The 17,070-nt window shown below is 40.2% G+C and overlaps 5 protein-coding genes and 1 non-coding gene across 6 annotated transcripts; 3 read left to right on the forward strand and 3 right to left on the reverse strand. All coding sequences in view use genetic code 12, as the record gives it.

Annotated features, from left to right (window-relative positions):
• Nucleotides 1-3,464: 3,464 nt before the first annotated feature.
• GST2 (glutathione S-transferase GST2) lies at nucleotides 3,465-4,515 on the forward strand. The gene is made up of 2 exons (XM_064920535.1): nucleotides 3,465-3,687; nucleotides 3,801-4,515. Exons 1-2 carry the CDS (start codon nucleotides 3,681-3,683, stop codon nucleotides 4,427-4,429), a joined length of 636 nt encoding a protein of 211 aa, XP_064772985.1. The 5' UTR covers nucleotides 3,465-3,680; the 3' UTR covers nucleotides 4,430-4,515.
• Nucleotides 4,516-4,600: 85 nt separating this feature from the next.
• RJT20DRAFT_98807 (MDR family MFS transporter) lies at nucleotides 4,601-6,337 on the reverse strand (the record flags this gene model as incomplete). Its single annotated transcript, XM_064921740.1, has 1 exon — nucleotides 4,601-6,337. The coding sequence occupies one exon, from the start codon at nucleotides 6,335-6,337 to the stop codon at nucleotides 4,601-4,603; it is 1,737 nt and encodes a 578-aa protein (XP_064772986.1).
• A 354-nt stretch (nucleotides 6,338-6,691) lies between these two features.
• On the reverse strand, nucleotides 6,692-8,313 carry RJT20DRAFT_53241 (uncharacterized protein). The gene has a single exon (XM_064920536.1). It carries the CDS (start codon nucleotides 7,979-7,981, stop codon nucleotides 7,010-7,012), a length of 972 nt encoding a protein of 323 aa, XP_064772987.1. The 5' UTR covers nucleotides 7,982-8,313; the 3' UTR covers nucleotides 6,692-7,009.
• A 1,942-nt stretch (nucleotides 8,314-10,255) lies between these two features.
• On the forward strand, nucleotides 10,256-10,327 carry RJT20DRAFT_t100. The gene has a single exon. It is a non-coding gene; the product is annotated as a tRNA-Thr (tRNA).
• Nucleotides 10,328-11,186: 859 nt separating this feature from the next.
• On the forward strand, nucleotides 11,187-14,152 carry RJT20DRAFT_129532 (dynamin-related GTPase). Its single transcript, XM_064917524.1, has one exon. The coding sequence runs from the start codon at nucleotides 11,306-11,308 to the stop codon at nucleotides 14,072-14,074; it is 2,769 nt and encodes a 922-aa protein (XP_064772988.1). The 5' UTR covers nucleotides 11,187-11,305; the 3' UTR covers nucleotides 14,075-14,152.
• On the reverse strand, nucleotides 14,153-16,998 carry NAN1 (Nan1p). Its single transcript, XM_064917525.1, has one exon. The coding sequence runs from the start codon at nucleotides 16,797-16,799 to the stop codon at nucleotides 14,211-14,213; it is 2,589 nt and encodes an 862-aa protein (XP_064772989.1). The 5' UTR covers nucleotides 16,800-16,998; the 3' UTR covers nucleotides 14,153-14,210.
• Between the last annotated feature and the right edge of the window lie 72 nt (nucleotides 16,999-17,070).

A 17,070-nucleotide genomic window follows, 5' to 3' on the forward strand; every position in this document is an offset into this window, starting at 1 on the left:
GTGTTGAGCCCGGAACGGATTTTAGACTTTGACCCCGAGTCAAGTTCGAATGGGGCACTTTAATGAGCCATAGGTGGAGGCTCTAGTAACCATTGGTAAGCACTGGTATTACCCCGGATTCCAATCTCTCCAATGTTCCAATTTTTGGCAGGATCGGCCTACACAATTTTCGCTTGGGATGACGGAGTTTTTTTTTCATCATTCAATGCTGAATCTATGTCCGTTCATAACGGAAGAAAGAAGATTTTACTGGTTACTAGTATTTTTTCAGATATAATGCTCGGAGAACTATGAAAACCGTCCCTTGTGAATCTTGCAATCTCTCAGTGGTACTAGTACTCGCGAAAGCTGAATCTTCTACATTCTGGTATTGAGGTCTAATTATCGCACAGATCTAAGCATCACTTATTTCGGCGACCCCATCTTCGGAAAGAAATAACGGCGAAAGAGCAGGAAGTGCAAATACGAATACTTAGCGGAAGTAGGGGAAATAGAATTTTTGTCGAGCCGACTCCGACCCCATTCCGAGTTCTCATCGAAGCGTTTGGTTAGGATGCATCCGGTGCATACACACTGTTGGGAGATCATCTAGATGCACAGATTGCAAAATACGGAAGTCTGGAGAAAAGTGGAAGAAGGGTAAATCAGTCTTGTATCAGACATTGGAGTGAAGCTTATTTGCTATTCGTTACCCCGTCGCTTCTTACGCAATAGTGGAATTTCACTTTTTTGTAAGCCATGGCAGCCAGCTTGAAGTCGAAATATACGAGTCATCACTAAGTCGTCAAAAAAGGAGACAATGCATTTACAGTCCCTTTCGAACGTCCTTGCATCTAACTTATTGTATGGCCTTGAAAATGCAAACTCTTCGATTTCGTCAACGGTTCCGAACACCTATTTGTTCTTATGATAGGCTTCTTTGCAAAGTGGTAGATTTTGCAACCTAATCTTCCCCTTACTAATGGTTCGATTTACACTGGCTAATGTGAGGATTTGCATTCAAGGCACGGATTTCGAGAGAAGATCGAAAATCCGTGATGCCCCACAAAAGCCAAAATAATAAAGACGTATTAACACTCCGCTGATACATGCAGTATAGTGTATTCCTTCTTGGAAGGGCTACTTTTTGCTGTTCAACAACCAGAGTTGCAGCCTTAAGCATGAATAGTGGCACGATTGTAGCTTTAAGGTTTGGTGGTGAGTACACAAGGATGTGAATTGGGCTCTGAAAGAAGTAACAAAATCCGCCACCGGCAAACTGAGAGGCAAGCCAACATTTTTATTGTTGAACAAACAGAGAAGTGCTTAAAACGCTATCTTTATCATGGCAACTGTAGCCATTTTCATATTGTGACATATTGTTTCCTTCTTGAAAAGAGCTCCAAAGGAATCTTCACTGGAATAAGAATAAGAAATTATCACGTTGTCTAACTCTTGTGTTTGAGCTGACCTTGTTGATAATGCTTTGTGTTAATATTCTTGGGTTATTATGACCACAGAAGAGGGAAAGTCTAAAACTGAAGAACTGAAGTGGAACCAAGGTATTAAGTATGGATTGAGTTGGAAATCGTTTGAATGACCATGGAAAAGGCAGGGCATATTACTAAAATCGTCTAAGAATATTCCAACATTTACCTAAAACTGCTGTTTCGGTTTATGGACTAATTAGCATAATAAAGATTCAATTTGCCTACTAGCTGCAAGTTGCTCTCCCATTACGATTCATTTCGAGTACATAACAACTACATCAATATCTAAGCTAATGACAAGAGATGCCTTCTTGATTATTCGGTGTCTACATGCAGGGTTGGTGGGAGGCTGCAAAAAGCGCAGTCCTAAGAAACGAGGCAGTGGTCTCTCCACGTGAAGGTGAATGTCAGTAAATTGTATCTCTAATATCATACACTTGGAGAAATGCCAATGGAGAAAATCCTTGACATGATGTGCCTGTGAGTGTGGTGTCACTCTCACGAATCTTTCTTCGCCAAATAAGTTTCAATCTGAGCACCCCTATGTGTGCCACTCTTCCACTTTAGGGTGAAAGAGGAAAGGTTGGATACATGTATAAGGCATGGTGTACTTCAAGCTCGGAAATAAAACTATCCTGCAATGGCACTGGTGCAGATTCTGAAAGTGAAGGAGACTATCATATCAAATGTGAAAAAAAAACCGCTCTCGTTTGGAATCTTGTCTAGCTAATTTCCAGGGTTGCATAACATGGAATGTCCAAACACTTCCTTTCAAAATAGAGATTCCAGAAGCCTCACACTTCAAACCTAATAAATCATTAGTGACTTTTTTAACATTTTGTGTTCTGGTTGTTGTCCATGCCACATTCGAGTTCTCAAAATTGGAGCTGGATGGCAAGCTTCTTGAAAGACAGAAACCCACTTTAGAGTAGCTGGAAGTGTTACTCCCAGTGTTCATTGAAGTTTTGGGTCAGTTATGCTAGACATGTACAAGAAATGCGTTTTAGAGTTCGAGAACCTGCCGTCTGGAGAAAATTTAAGAGAAGTAGTTACGGGTCTCAGATAAAAGCCAATTTGAGTCTTTGTTAGACTCTATCGATATACTAAGGTTGCCATAGGTTGATTTTCTTTACGGGCAGCTACTTTAGAGGAATTGATATAGGGATGCATGAATGAGGACATTTTCCGATTAGAAGTTATGAATCTATCAGCTCCCACTGGCTCAGCTCCCACTGTGGATGATCGATCTACAAGATTTTTCTTGCTACTTCTGAGATATTCCGGCTACATCTTCTGCATGGAAAGTTAAGGTAATTAATGTTGACTTACTACTGAATTACCCAAATTCAATGCAAGCAAGTTCTGAGCTCGAAAGTCCGCTTATATCCTTATATCAGAAGACAGTTATATCTGGGTGGCTTTGATGAAAGATGAAAATGGTAGTCCAATCCTGTGAAATCTTCACTCAGTATCATCTTCACTCAGTATCATAGGACGTGCAATCACTCCAAATATGAACTGCAAATTCAAAGCGATGTTAACTGCCCTATTCAGAGAGATCCGAACTAGAAGTGACCAGAGCTCCATTCCTACAGTATCTTCATAAACCAACCTCTTAAGAGTCAACGATGTATGCTCAAAACGTCCATTATTCACAATTCCGAAATAAGCATTTCCTTTTCGGGCCAACAATTGCATCTTTTGCCTACAATTGCATATTTTGCCTAAAAATGTCCATTTCCATCCATTTCCATCCATTAACAGTATAGAAAGTGCCATACCCCAAGAATCACCACTGCTCGATCACCAAATAACAAACCCCGATTTGCAATAGTATGTTGATTACGTAATCGCGGTCAAATCTGCAACCTAATTTGTAAGCAACACCAACCACTCCTTATATAGCAATGCCATGGAAATGCCCCTATCTGTGTAGATCATTGTGATTCTGCATGGTAATAGTAGTAAACCAGCACGGTATTTGCCCATAAGTGAACCAACCCGGTTCTCATATTTCCAAATCCGTGCTTCCATGGTATCATTGTGGCACACAGGATCAGCAAAGCCATTGTCGCAGAACACCCTAACTAGAGCAAAGTTAGTATTAGAACCGATAGCTATAAATACTGGAACAAATTCCACTTTTTCTAATTCCATTTGGTTAATATCCGTTAAGGTTTTAGTTCCTAAATCTTATAGTAATAACTCACAATGTCTGGTAAGTGTTGAAGTATAGTAGTGTATACCAGCTGTGGCTCCATTGAGTCCTTTGGTTGGGAATATTTTTCTTTCTCATAATGATTTGAAATGTGGAGTACTAACAATTTTCAGACCTCAAATTATACACCGCTGGTACTCCAAACGGTTACAAAATCTCCATTTTCTTGGAATTGTTAGGCTTGAAGTACGATGTCCAAAGAATCGACATCAGATCGAACGAGCAAAAGCAAGAATGGTTCCTTGAGCTCAATCCTAACGGTAGAATTCCAACCTTAGTGGACAACTCCACCGGAGTTACCATTAGTCAGACTGGTGCTATTTTACAGTATCTCGCTGACACCTATGATAAGGATCACAAGTTCTCCTACAAGTTCGGTACTAAGGAATACTACAAGCAATTGGAGTACTTGATCTTCTCTGTTGCTGAACAGGGCCCAATTACTGGTCAATTGTCCCACTTCACCAAGTCTGCTCCTGAGAAGATCCCTTACGCTCTTAACCGTTACTCTACCGATGTGAAGAGAATCATCGGTGTTTTTGAGCTCATCTTGTCCCGTAACAAGGAAGGCTTGTTTTTGGTTGGTAACCACCTCACCATTACCGATATTTCGGTTTTCGGCTGGGCTAACAGTTTGCCTCGTCTCAACATCGACATCAAGGAATTCGAGTTATTCAGCAAATGGTTTGACTCCGTGAAGGCCCTTGAGCCTGTCCAAAAGGGGTTGACGGTTCCAAATTAGAAGCGCCTAAAAAAGCCGCCTAACAGATGAACTTATATGTAGGAAGTGTGTACCGGCTGCAAATTCCACCTAAAAAGTGACACTATTGAAGTGTATTAGATTATTCAACGTATTAGATATTAAATAAGGATATGTAGTGTCTATTTATTACAATATTTCCTATTCTGTCATTTATGCTTTATTTTCGTCGTCAGATCCATGTGAACTAGAGCTACCACTCTTTTCCTTTTCATTAAGTTCTTTGTCATCCGCTCCTTTGCTCTTCTTTGGTAACCTAGCATTGCTTTGAAAGAAAGTAGCAATTAGGCATATGGCTGCTAAAGCAGTTCCTAAGTGAAAAACATTTCTTATCGACTTCAAAATTTGTGTTTTAAGGAAAAACTGTGTTTCTGGAGTTAGCAGTGGAAGTATAGCAGTGTTGGATATTAATTTCGTCAAGTCTACGGTACTGAGTTCTTCTAGGATTTGAGGATTCTTTTCATTCCTCACGGCTTTTCTTAAAATGGACTTTAAAGATTCGGAATATGTGAGAGTAGCTAAGTCGGTTGCTATAGCTCCACCCATTGTTCTTGCAAAATTATAGAATGTTGTGGCCATGATCATACTTCCTGGTGATTTTGGAGCTGAGATCTGCACCAATAATGCAGTAGATTGAACTTGCATACCTGTCGACACTCCAGGTAATATTAATAGCCCAATTATCTTTCCTAGATGAGAATCAACACCTAACAAAACCAAAATGGAATTGCCGACAACACCACAAACGGCTGCAAAAATCGAAAATGGCTTAATATATCTGAACTTTTGGAAAAGAAACCCCCCGATGACTGAACTCAAAACAGATGCAATAATCATTGGCAACAAATGTAATCCTGAATGCCATCCATCCATATCTTGTACTGTTTGAAAGAAAACAGACAAATATATCTGATTCGAGAAGAGATATCCAAACATTGCCGAAGCTGCCAAAACAGAAGCATCCAACGACAATATCTGGATTATATCTGGTGGGATAAGAGGATACTTTGAGTACTTGAAATTCCATACACAGAATAAAATACAGAATATTCCTCCTAAGATGAAGCATGCAATAACTGCACTGGAGTTCCACTCAAACTCTCCCGTGGATCCAAAGCTGAGTCCCAAAAGTAACAATACAGATCCACAACATACAAGTACTGTTCCCATATAATCAAGAGTTTTGAACTTGTCTCTAATCCTGCCTTGTGGTGGAGGAGGATGAAACGCTAATTGCAAAAATACGAAGGCCACACCACCGATTGGTAAATTGATGTAAAAGCACCATCTCCAATCAACTTTTGAAAGAGCTCCTCCAATTAATGGTCCCAATACAGAAGCACTTGAGGTTGTGAGAGACAACACCATCATTCCAAAAGCTCTATATTGGATTGGAACAATCTCACTCAAGATTACAAACACCAAAGACTGGATTCCTCCTCCACCAATACCAGCCAAGACTCTTCCTCCAATGAGCATATTCATATTGGTGGACAAGGCACATACCAAAGAGCCCAATTCGAACAATACTATGGCGATACTAAGAGTAGGCTTTCTTCCTATGACAATGGACAACTTACCCCATGTTGATGTGAATACTGCTACTGCCAAAAGAAAACCAGAAGACAACCAATTGATTTTGTCGAAACCATCAAACCGGTTTCCGATTTGAGTGATGATAGTAACTACAATAGTCTGGCCAATAGCGACTAGAAATAAGCATAGTAACAATGATATACAGCATAGTACCAACTTGTACCCAGTGACATATTGATCTTCTCTTCTCGTACCATCTCCAGCATTACTTTCGATGAATACCTGATCCTGAGAACCTTCGGATTCTTCTACTAATGCATTTTTCTTCTCCTCATCTAATGAAGATGTTGTCATTGTCCCTAACTGCTGTTTTCTTTCATTTCCTTTCATTTCAAACTACCCCGATGTGAAATCACTTTTATATGAATCTTCCATGTATTAAACCCTTTTAAGTCCACTTATATCCTTGGTAATACAAAATTTGGGCGCAAATCTTTTTGACAGGTGTATGCATAGTTGACACTTAAACCCGAAGCCGACACGGCTGTAATATGACGTTACCTTGGGCTTTCTAGAATCCGGTGGAACAAGACAATGTCAATGAATGGTATATATGTCAACTTGCTAGGTTGCTAGGCTTGTTGTTGACTTCGTATAGAGTTTTCATTTATGGCTTCGTATAGACTTTTCACTTGTGGTATACTCACATTCTTGTATGTTGCATATCTAAGTGTGCAACCATACAACAAGTTACTAGTTCCTATACATTTTCTCTACATGTTCCTATTCGTGATCAAATATAGTGTTGAGATTCGTAGTGAATAGGTGAATTAGTTAATTATACAATAAATAATACTAGCCTGGAGTTAACTAGCTAAAAGCGAGAGAGTGAATATCTCCGCCTAATTCCGGGGTTCTAATGTTAGTATGCTTATTATTGTTGCGAAATATTAAGAGATGAAATGAATGCTGTTCCTATTTCCTGCCGTTCCGACCGACGTCAACCGACGTCAATACCATGGTATATTAGATGAGATGAAATAATGACTCGATTAAAAGGGCTAATAAAATAATCCTTACACAAATCTGAAGGGTTGATGAAAGATACTCTACCAAGAGCGAAGACTTCGTGAGTTCTTTGTCCAAAGATTGATAATTATTACATCTGTAAACATTACCCAGACTGTGGACTAAACGGTAATTCACGTATTGTTTGTCTTGAAGCAGAATGAATCTATGCAATGAAATGAACGGGATGGACGAGGATTGTGCAACAGCACCAACGCTTTTGGCTATGCTATTGTTTCCTCTATGCAAAAGTTGGTTAAGTTGGGATTTGTACTTAAGTACTGGTTTATTGCTGACAGGCTTATTACTAAGGGGTCTGTTGCTATCGTATGGTTGAGTTATGTTCACGGCTTTTTCGGTAGGAAATTCTTCGTTAGTGCTTTGAACACTAGCTGCTGTAATCTGGATTCTGGGAGCTGAATAGATATTGGAGTTTTCCTCTGAAGTCACCTCGATGGCTTTGCTGTCTTCAAGCTTAGTATGCGCATGACAGATTGAATAAACATTGATATTTGTGATGCTAGCAATTTGGCGAATATCTTCGATTTGGGATATCTCGGCCTTCTCATAGTCAGTGTTTGAACACTGTCTGGCAAGTTCTATAGATGAACAGCCCGATCTCAAGTCTTCATCATCCAACTTCTCCACTATTGTCACATCGTCTGCAAAATCATACGAGATCCGCTTCGAAGACATCTTGTAGAGATGGGACTTATTCTTACGGGAAACAGAGCGGCTAATTCTAACCTTCTTTTCTGCGATCTTCTTCTGTATCTTGATGAGTTTCCTTCTTATGAACTCGACCACCTCCTTTTTACTGGGGTTTTCGTTCAAATTAGAACTCGAAGTGGTAAGAGATGACGTGGGTGAGATCGGAAACGGTGACCGATCTCTTGGGTGTGAAAAAGTCCGGCTTCTGAATTTTATCATTGCATGATGTTGTCTGATGACGCTGTGAACTACCAAGACCTGCCTTCTATGAACTTCGACAGAAGATTCAAATCTAATAAATACAGAGAAAAAAGAAGATATGCAATAAATATAATAACTAATCCAAAGATTACCGCTACCTCTTCTATGGTAAACTAATAGCCTGATTCAGGTTGCTAAATGTAAATACAACTGGTAGCAACAACTATTTTTTCTGCTGATGCGCATATGATGATGCGAATTTCGGGATGAGGTTATGCTTAAGTATGCAAAGAAATGTGGATGTTAAGTGGTTCAGTAGGCAGGGTGACGACAGGGGGCAGGTTTAGTCACTATTGTTAATGAAAGACGGAACAATGGGGATGTTGTTATGACGGAAGTGCGATAAACAACGACAGTTCCTGGATTTCAAAAGGGTACACTGTGGAGTATTGCTAAAATAGGGTGATAATACAAGCTATGTATATTGTTGACACGGAAGTATGATTGGGTGACAATATGGCAAGTGGATTTGTCAGATTCTCTTATCGTGGTGGTGGTGGTGGTGGGTTCCAAATTAAGTTCCCGCACGAGATGAGCTACGGTTATATGTTTTTACCACAATGGATATGTGTTTTGAAGGTGAAAATAGATGGCCATTAATACAGACTACATTCATGCTACATGTTCACAGTCTGTCGTAACTGGGATATCCTATTATTTATATATCGATCTAAGACGATATTTACCCCATCGGTCACTGTTAGCCGGGCCCTGTCCCTGGAATTATCACTAACATATGACTTCTTTCTATATTTTTTTCATGTAGTGAACAGCGGCTTAGTGATTTTCAGTTGCGAATTCTGGTGAGATTATCTGGAATTACCGGAACGTGGAACACTCGCGCCGAGGAGCGATGCAACAGTGATACACTCTTGCAGCATTATAGGGGTGATGTAAACCAGCAAACATGAGTGTTATGAGAAGGGTTCCAAGCAGAGCAGGTAGTGGGTAGTTGGTTAGCCTTTGTTTCTACAAGACAACATTTTTCTTGGGGACTGAGGTTTTGCATGATCGCTTTTAGAGGCTTCAAAATATCCTTCCCCAACCACTGTTAGCGGTTTTTTTGCTGCTGTTTCCACTTCTACCGAACAGATCATTATTTCATTTCTGACGTCGTTGGTACTCTCTCTTATTTGGATGATTCCTCATCGAAGCCAGAATAGGAATTCCCTTTGACACTAAAAGTGAAAATAAGCCTGTCTGTTGATCAACACCTATGCGAACCGGCATGCGAATCGGGCAGTACCGTATCGTATCAGTGATATCATCGATCCGACATAGAATTTGATACCAAGACATCTGATTTATTAGATGCATAGCGGATCTCACTAAATGGCACCCATTGCAAATGGCTAATCATTGAATTCTCGCGGAAAGATGTAGATGCGCAGAAAGTGACACGATAGGTTGATGCCCTGCGATATAACGAACGGACTAGATGTCACCGGCCAAGTTTTCCTTGAAGTCCTTATATCGTCTCACTTTGGTCGAGGTGTTGAAAATGGAGGAATTTGCGGCTTGTTGAGTGGACAGCAGGCTGCCTGAATTTTTTACGGCTGATCGGGACTTGACGCATGGAATGATTGCTCCCTTATCACCCACATAAAGGTCGGGGTGAATATATCAACGTGCCGACTATTCCATACCCCTCATAATACGACCTCTTTTAAGTCTGTTTTGACCGTGATATGGACTAGTCTGGTCTAGGTAATGCTGTAACCGACGTAATTCGTAAATCGGAGGGCTAAGGAAAATGTGTCCAAAAGAGTATATATTAATCAATTTCAAGAATTATCTATAATTAGTCAATATGTTGGGTTTACAAAATTATCCAAAGTCATGAGATTAAAATGATCTAGATTTAGATTTAACTACAATGACTGTTATTTGCATTAATACGCAAATGTGAATTCTCCCCTTATCGTAAACCAATTTTTGTTTTCGGGTGAATGTGAAATTTATCCGTCGAACCACAGCTTCGCTAATCGTTTTGGTTTTTACAAAAAGCTTTTGGAGAAAGCAGTGCTCCTTGACAACCACAGCCAAGGAGTAAAGCTTGAAACTCCACTATATGATTCCTCTCATCGTGAGTACTTCGTAAATACTTGTATTAACTCTTCAATGAACTTAAACCATAAAATTATATACATAGTGATCTCTTTGGAAAAGTCACGTTTTCACGTGATTTCCACACAATGAGAAATGATTTGTGCATATTTACGAGAAATAAATGCCTCTTTAGCTTAGTGGTAGAGCGTTGCACTTGTAATGCAAAGGTCGCTAGTTCAATTCTGGCAAGAGGCATTTTTTTTTAAATTTACAATTGACTTGGTTTACAAGATAGGACCAGATTAGATAAGGAGAATTCAACCATACAAGTCTAAGTAAAATTCTTTTTTTGCTTTCATTTGCTTCCTTGGTGACAGCGACTTGTTGGGATTGGAAATTTGCACGGTGGGCCTCATTCTGTAAGTGATTGCTAAATATTACAGGGCAATGTATCTCTTTCATTAGTCAAATTAGAAAAAATAGGCAAAACATCAACTCGAATTTGTTGTAGCCATCCTTATTGAAATAGGAGATGTAAAATTTGCAGCCATACTTAAGTGACTGAGCCATCGTTTAAAATAATACTGAGGCAAGAAAAAGATGTTGCAAAAAGACGACAAAACAAGCCAGAACAAATTTGATACGACTTCTCTTAGCCAGATTTACCCCGTTCACCGATATAGCCCAGGCGAAGCAAAATTATAATGACTCCTCGACGATTCCAAGACATTTCAGAAGTACATACCACCTGGAAACAACGACTCTAACACGACCCTCATTTTCCTAGTAGTTATGCAAATACTAATACTAGTACAAAAGGACTACCATTTCTTGTAATAAACGACCACGTACTATCCAACAAAAGGCATAAATAAACCAATTTCTTTCATTAATTTCTCTGGTCTAAAGTCTACCAAAACTCTCTTTTACTACCCTTACAACACCATCAACAACATAAACAAGTATACACCCTGTTCTCTCCATGTCTCTCCATTACTCTCCTCTTCCCACCCTCTTCCCTCTACATACACCCCCACTACTGCTGTATGGATCTCTTTGCAACCATCACCCTATACACACTCCCGCCACTCCTTGTTTTTGTTTGCACCAGAAAATTAAAATTGAATCATTTTATGCCAGTTTGCTGCCTGGTTTCTTTACCCAACAGGACGGTGCCATTCAGCCACCAGAAGGTCAATTCAGCTGCAAATCATACATCGAAGTCGTATAGCGATGCTATCGATACTGCAAAAATCCGCTATGCGAATACCCTTTTCAGCATCGAGATCGCTCTGCTCTCTCTCGTTGGTGACGCTTTATCGCGCTGGTGTTAGCAAGCGCCTTCTCTCCACATCAAGACCAGCTCTGCTCCTCACAGGATCGAGTTTGGCAGCAAGAAGACCACACATAGGAGGCCATGTCACTCCAAAAACATTCACACGCAATCTAGGGTTTATCAAAATCCTTGCAAAAGCTGGTAGACTCCCCGCTTATATGGGAGGAGGACTTGCTGCAGGTGGATCGTACGTTGCTTATAAGGTAGAACAAGCATCCAACTACACGCAAGATCAGCTTTCTGCAATCAAAGACTTCACACAGGGGATGTTCGATGGTGCTGGAGACTTTTTTAAAGGTCTAGGTGCCAATGGTGAAGGTTCCGGTGGCGGATCCAATGGAGGAAATGGAGGTAGCGGAGACACGGCCACAGCAGTCGGCGCAACCGCAGCAGCAGTAGGCTTTACCACAGATGAAGAAGATAATAAAGATGGCGAGTTCGACGAAACTGCCGTTGAAGATGACGAAGATGAAGAGACTTTGTTTGACCAAGATGACGACGATGACTTTGAAAACGATGATACAAGTGATGAGATGCTCAATTTGACCCGCCAGATGATTGAAATCAGAAACCTTCTTTCGTCAATTAACCACGATGGCATGAGATTGCCTTCTATTGTAGTCATTGGTTCCCAATCAAGTGGTAAGTCTTCTGTATTAGAAGCCATTGTGGGACAAGAATTTCTCCCCAAAGGATCCAATATGGTCACCAGAAGGCCAATTGAGTTGACATTAGTCAACACTCCAGAAGCTGCTGCTGACATAGCCTCATTTCCAGCCTTGAAAATGGATAATTTAACTGATTTCGAACAGGTTCAGAAAATATTATTTGATCTCAATATGGCAGTGCCAGAACACGAGTGTATTTCAAACGACCCTATCCAAATAACTATCAGATCTCCAAGAGTACCTGATTTATCCTTGGTAGACTTGCCGGGATACATTCAAGTAGAAGCTGCAGATCAGCCAATTGAATTAAAGAATAGAATCAGGCAGTTATGTGACAGATATTTAGAAGCACCTAATATCATTCTTGCTATTTCGGCAGCCGATGTCGATCTTGCAAACTCTGCGGCCTTGAGAGCTTCGAGACTTGCTGATCCAAGAGGTGAGAGGACAATCGGTGTAGTCACCAAAATTGACCTTGTGGACCCAAAGAGAGCCACTAAAATCCTCACCAATAAGAAGTACCCACTCAGAATGGGCTATGTAGGAGTGATAACAAAGGCACCTAGTACTAATAAAGGAGGTTCTGGGTTGTTTTCCAGAAAAGCAATCACCGGCTATCAAGCCTATGTTATGCAGCAGAACTTTGAGCATACATACTTGAAGGAGAACAAAGAAGATTTTTACGGTACAACTACTGGCACAAGAAATTTGAAAAAGAAGCTTATGAAAGTCCTTGAGAAATCGATGGCTGCTTCTTTGAGGCCCACGCATATGGCTATTCAGCAGGAGTTAGAGGAGACTTCATACCAATTTAAGGTTGAGTTCAATGACCGTCCATTAACGCCAGAAATGTACTTGGCGAATAACATCGATATGTTGAAATTGGCTACAAAGGAATTGAGCCACGATTTTTCCCGTCGTGAGTTGAAGTCGTTAATAAAGAATGCTTTGGACCAGAAAATCTTGGACTTAATGGCAGAGAGATACTGGAACAAGCCGTTTACCTTGCAGAATTCCAAGAATGCAGCAATAGAACCTGATTTGAAAGAGCTTTCCCAAATAACGAATATAAATGATGACATTTACTGGCACAAGAAGTTGGATTTAACTACTAGTTCCTTGACAAAATTAGGAGTTGGAAGGTTATCGACTTCCCTTGTCTCGAACGCTTTATTGACTGAAGTCGAAAACATCGTGGACAACACACAGTTGAAAAATCACCCAATGGCAAAAGCCGCAGTCAAAGACGCAGCCAAGAGCGTCCTTGGAGCAAAATATTATTCAACTGCAGACCAAGTGGAGAACTGTATCAAGCCATACAAGTATGAAATCGAAATAGAGGACAGGGAGTGGCAGGCAAGTAAGGAGAATGCTGTAACGTTGCTTAAAGAAGAAATTAGACAATGTGACGAAGTGTACAACAACTTGAAGAAGCAAATAGGTGGCAGGAAGTTACAGCAAGTTGTAACTTACTTAGAGAAACTTAAACAACACCAAACAGGGGATGTAGACTTAAACTCCAATGAAGCGTTGGGATTTTCTCACAACTTGATACAGAGAGGTCAGGATGCAATCTTTTTGAAGGACAGACTTTCTCTTCTCAAAATGAGGTACCTGATAGTTAAGAATTCCAAGAAGTGTAAGAAGAAGGAAAATAAATACCAATGTCCTGAGATATTCTTGGATGCTGTCGCATCAAAGGTGACTTCTACATCTATCCTTTTCTTGAATGTGGAATTGCTTAGTGACTTCTACTATAACTTCCCTAGGGAGTTGGATATGAAGTTCTTCAACAACTTGTCCAAGGAAGAGATTGAGAACTTTGCCAAAGAAGATCCTAAGATCAAGAGACACATCGAACTTCAGGAAAGAAAAGACTTGTTGGAGAATGCTCTTAGCAAGATAGAAAGTGTATTGGCCATCCAAAGAACCAAAACTAATCTTGGTCCCGATAAGAATGAGAAATCCGGCAATTCCTTGTTCAATTGGGGAAAGTAAATAAATATTGTTATACCTAACTTTTCTGGAAGTTCAATTGTACATATATACCAACGAATACACGGTGAATATTATAGGATGTATTATACAGTGTTTATGTTACTATAATGCTATTTATGCTAAGTGTGATCCGCACTTATTGAAGGACCTTAATGATAAGATCAAACAACGTATCAATTTGAGAACCCTCAGAGTTCTCAAAGATGGGTTGGAAAGTGTTAAGGTCTATAACTCTATTAAATTCGTAACTGTCACCGACTCCATCACTTGCTTTCTTGTTGCTATTTGCGCTAACAGAAACATTACGGTTATTTATGACGTCGGCTGTGGCTTGGGCATTAATCAACATGTTGTTCATGTCCCTGGTCAAGCTTGTTTCTTCATTGGAGATCGTAAATGGAGAGGTTGAAGATGGTTGTACAACACCAATTCTAGAACTCAAGTCCACAAATATGAATGAGGAGTTCAAGTAACGTATGGAGGCCACACCTTGTTGATGGGTATACGAGTATAAAGGCTTTAACTGATCTGGCTTGAATACCAATACCTTAGAGTTAATCTGAAAGTCCTCCCCATCAACATTGTAGTAGTTGACAGCCAATGCAATCAACTTATTGATTGGATCAATTGCTATCAAGTTTTTACCACCGAATGTGGTACTGACCTTAGCCACTAACTCGTTGAGTTCACCAGAAAGTAAGTTATATGAGGAGATTCTAGTCTTTGACAAGACAATCAAGTTGTTATCCAAAATAGATAATGATCTGATCCTGGAGCCAGACAAAGTTGGAGCCTTGAACACAGAAGCAGGCAACTCTTCAAAAGTCTTTGAGTTGATGGCTGTAATAGTACTTTCATGGCCCAAGAATATAACGGAGCTGTCTTCTGACCAACATACATCTATGGCATCAGAGGAGAGAGCACCGCTAGGTCTTGATTTTCTCAAGGTCCATGCAGTTTGTTGCAACTTTCCTCCGTTCTTAGTGGTGGCCTGGTAAATATCCTTAGGAACACTAGGTCTCCATATTCTTAATCCACCCTTGTTATCAGCGGATAAGAATGCCAAACCACCGAAATATGAAGATGGCGCAGCTGTCACTGCCAATATTGGGTTAGAGTTTCCGTGTGGATCAATGATTTTAGTGGACAATTCCCAATGACCGGTCTTATTGCTAATGGTATTGGTGCTTTCTCCTTTTGTGCCTGTAGTGGCTTCTACAAACTTCCAGAACTTCAATGCATACTGTTTGTCATTCTTCGATAACAAGTTATCGATTTCTGAAGTTGAAACACTGTCAAAAGTACACATGTAATCGCCATCATTGGTGAAGGAGATTAACGAAATCGATGGGTCCAAGAGTTTGGTTTCTGATCTCACTTTACCGGTTGGCAAAGTTGGAGCAGCGTTTTGGACAAAAGTTTGTTCATTCTTAACGAGATCATATGCTTGGATGACAGAGTCATGTGGGAAGTAAAGATTCTTTGTCTTAGGGTGAATTTCAAAGATAGAGGAGTAGTCATACCTCAATTTGGATTTATCAAAAGAAGCCTCTGATTTTAAGTACTTCTTCTTCGTCTTGGCCAAGGTCGACTTCACATTGTTAGCGAATTTAGGTCTTATGCAATTTATTGATAATCTTGAAACCAAGTCCACAGATGAAATTACCAAGATCTCATAGTTTTCCTCTTCACTCACTGCTTCTTCTATTGCTTTAGGCGATGATACGTTCAACAACAAAGTATAGTAGTCGTTTTTATTGCTATCAATGGAAATCTTGTCTACAGTTCCGTTCAATCTTGGCAAGAACTGAGTCTTGTCAGTCTCCAATTGCCAGAAAACCAATACTTTTTCAAGACCTCCAGAAAGTAAATAGTTATTATCTGGGGTGAACTGTAGCGATCTGACCTGATCTATGTGCCACTTTAACAAGCGCTGAGGTTTCTCTGTTGCTAATCCTCCGAATAAAATCTGAATGGCACCAGCAGAAGTACCAATTGCAATTGCGGAGTCGTTAGATACGGCCACAGACGTTATGGCCGATTTGAATGGGAATTTAATGATCTCTACTGTAGGCTCGGTTACAGATGTAGCCGAAGACTCTTCACTATCGTTTGCCTTACTTTGCTTATATGATTCAGACAAATCAACCAAGACACATTCATGATCACTGGTTACAAAGACCACTTTACTGTTGTCCAATGAAACAGCGTACTTTATGCTATTGTGGATATCAACCAACTTCTCTGATTTAGAAGTTGATCTATCGATCTTATGAATGTAACGGGAATGAGGCGAAGACACTGATTTCTTGTCTTTTTTGCCAGAAACTACGTAGAACGAATCTCTGTGAACATTTATCACCGATAACAATGGGTATTCAAGCACGATCTCGCTGGTCGATATTATTGGTTGTGAAACCTTTTCCTTCCAATTCACTACGGTGACTTCACCTGAAGTCATGAATACGAGCACATTGTTAGGGTTTGCAACGTCCAATTTGACGTCACACAAGTCCACAAGATCGATTTCGATGCTTCTAATGCACTGACGGGTCGATACAAAGTATACCCTTATCTGGTGGCTCAACGCCACGATGTTATAGCGGCCATCGCTGGAGAATACCGAAGCTCCATTGGCAGAATGGGCGAGAAACGCAGCCTTTCCTCCGCTAGCCATGGACGTAGTCCAATCGCCAGACGATGACGACTGAGTTATACCTGGCATGCTATGCTATTTTTCTACTCTTTTTTAATCTCTTGATTTAGGGGTTTTCTTTCAAAAACTTCCAAAATTTCTCCTGAGTGCAAACTAATATCAAACAAGAAGCTTCTACCTACAAAAACCTTACCTTGTCTTCCTTAACTTCCCTCTCTTTCTTCTGTTACCTCTGTCTTCAACTTCTACCCAACTGCACTTTTAATCCCATCACGAATTTTTCACCAGTCAAGCGACTGCGTATAAAAAAAAATCTCAATTTTTCACCCGATGAGGTCTT

The sequence above is a fragment of the Scheffersomyces xylosifermentans genome (assembly GCF_036884685.1).
Source record: "Scheffersomyces xylosifermentans strain CBS 12540 chromosome Unknown RJT20scaffold_6, whole genome shotgun sequence".
Lineage (NCBI taxonomy): Eukaryota > Fungi > Ascomycota > Pichiomycetes > Serinales > Debaryomycetaceae > Scheffersomyces > Scheffersomyces xylosifermentans.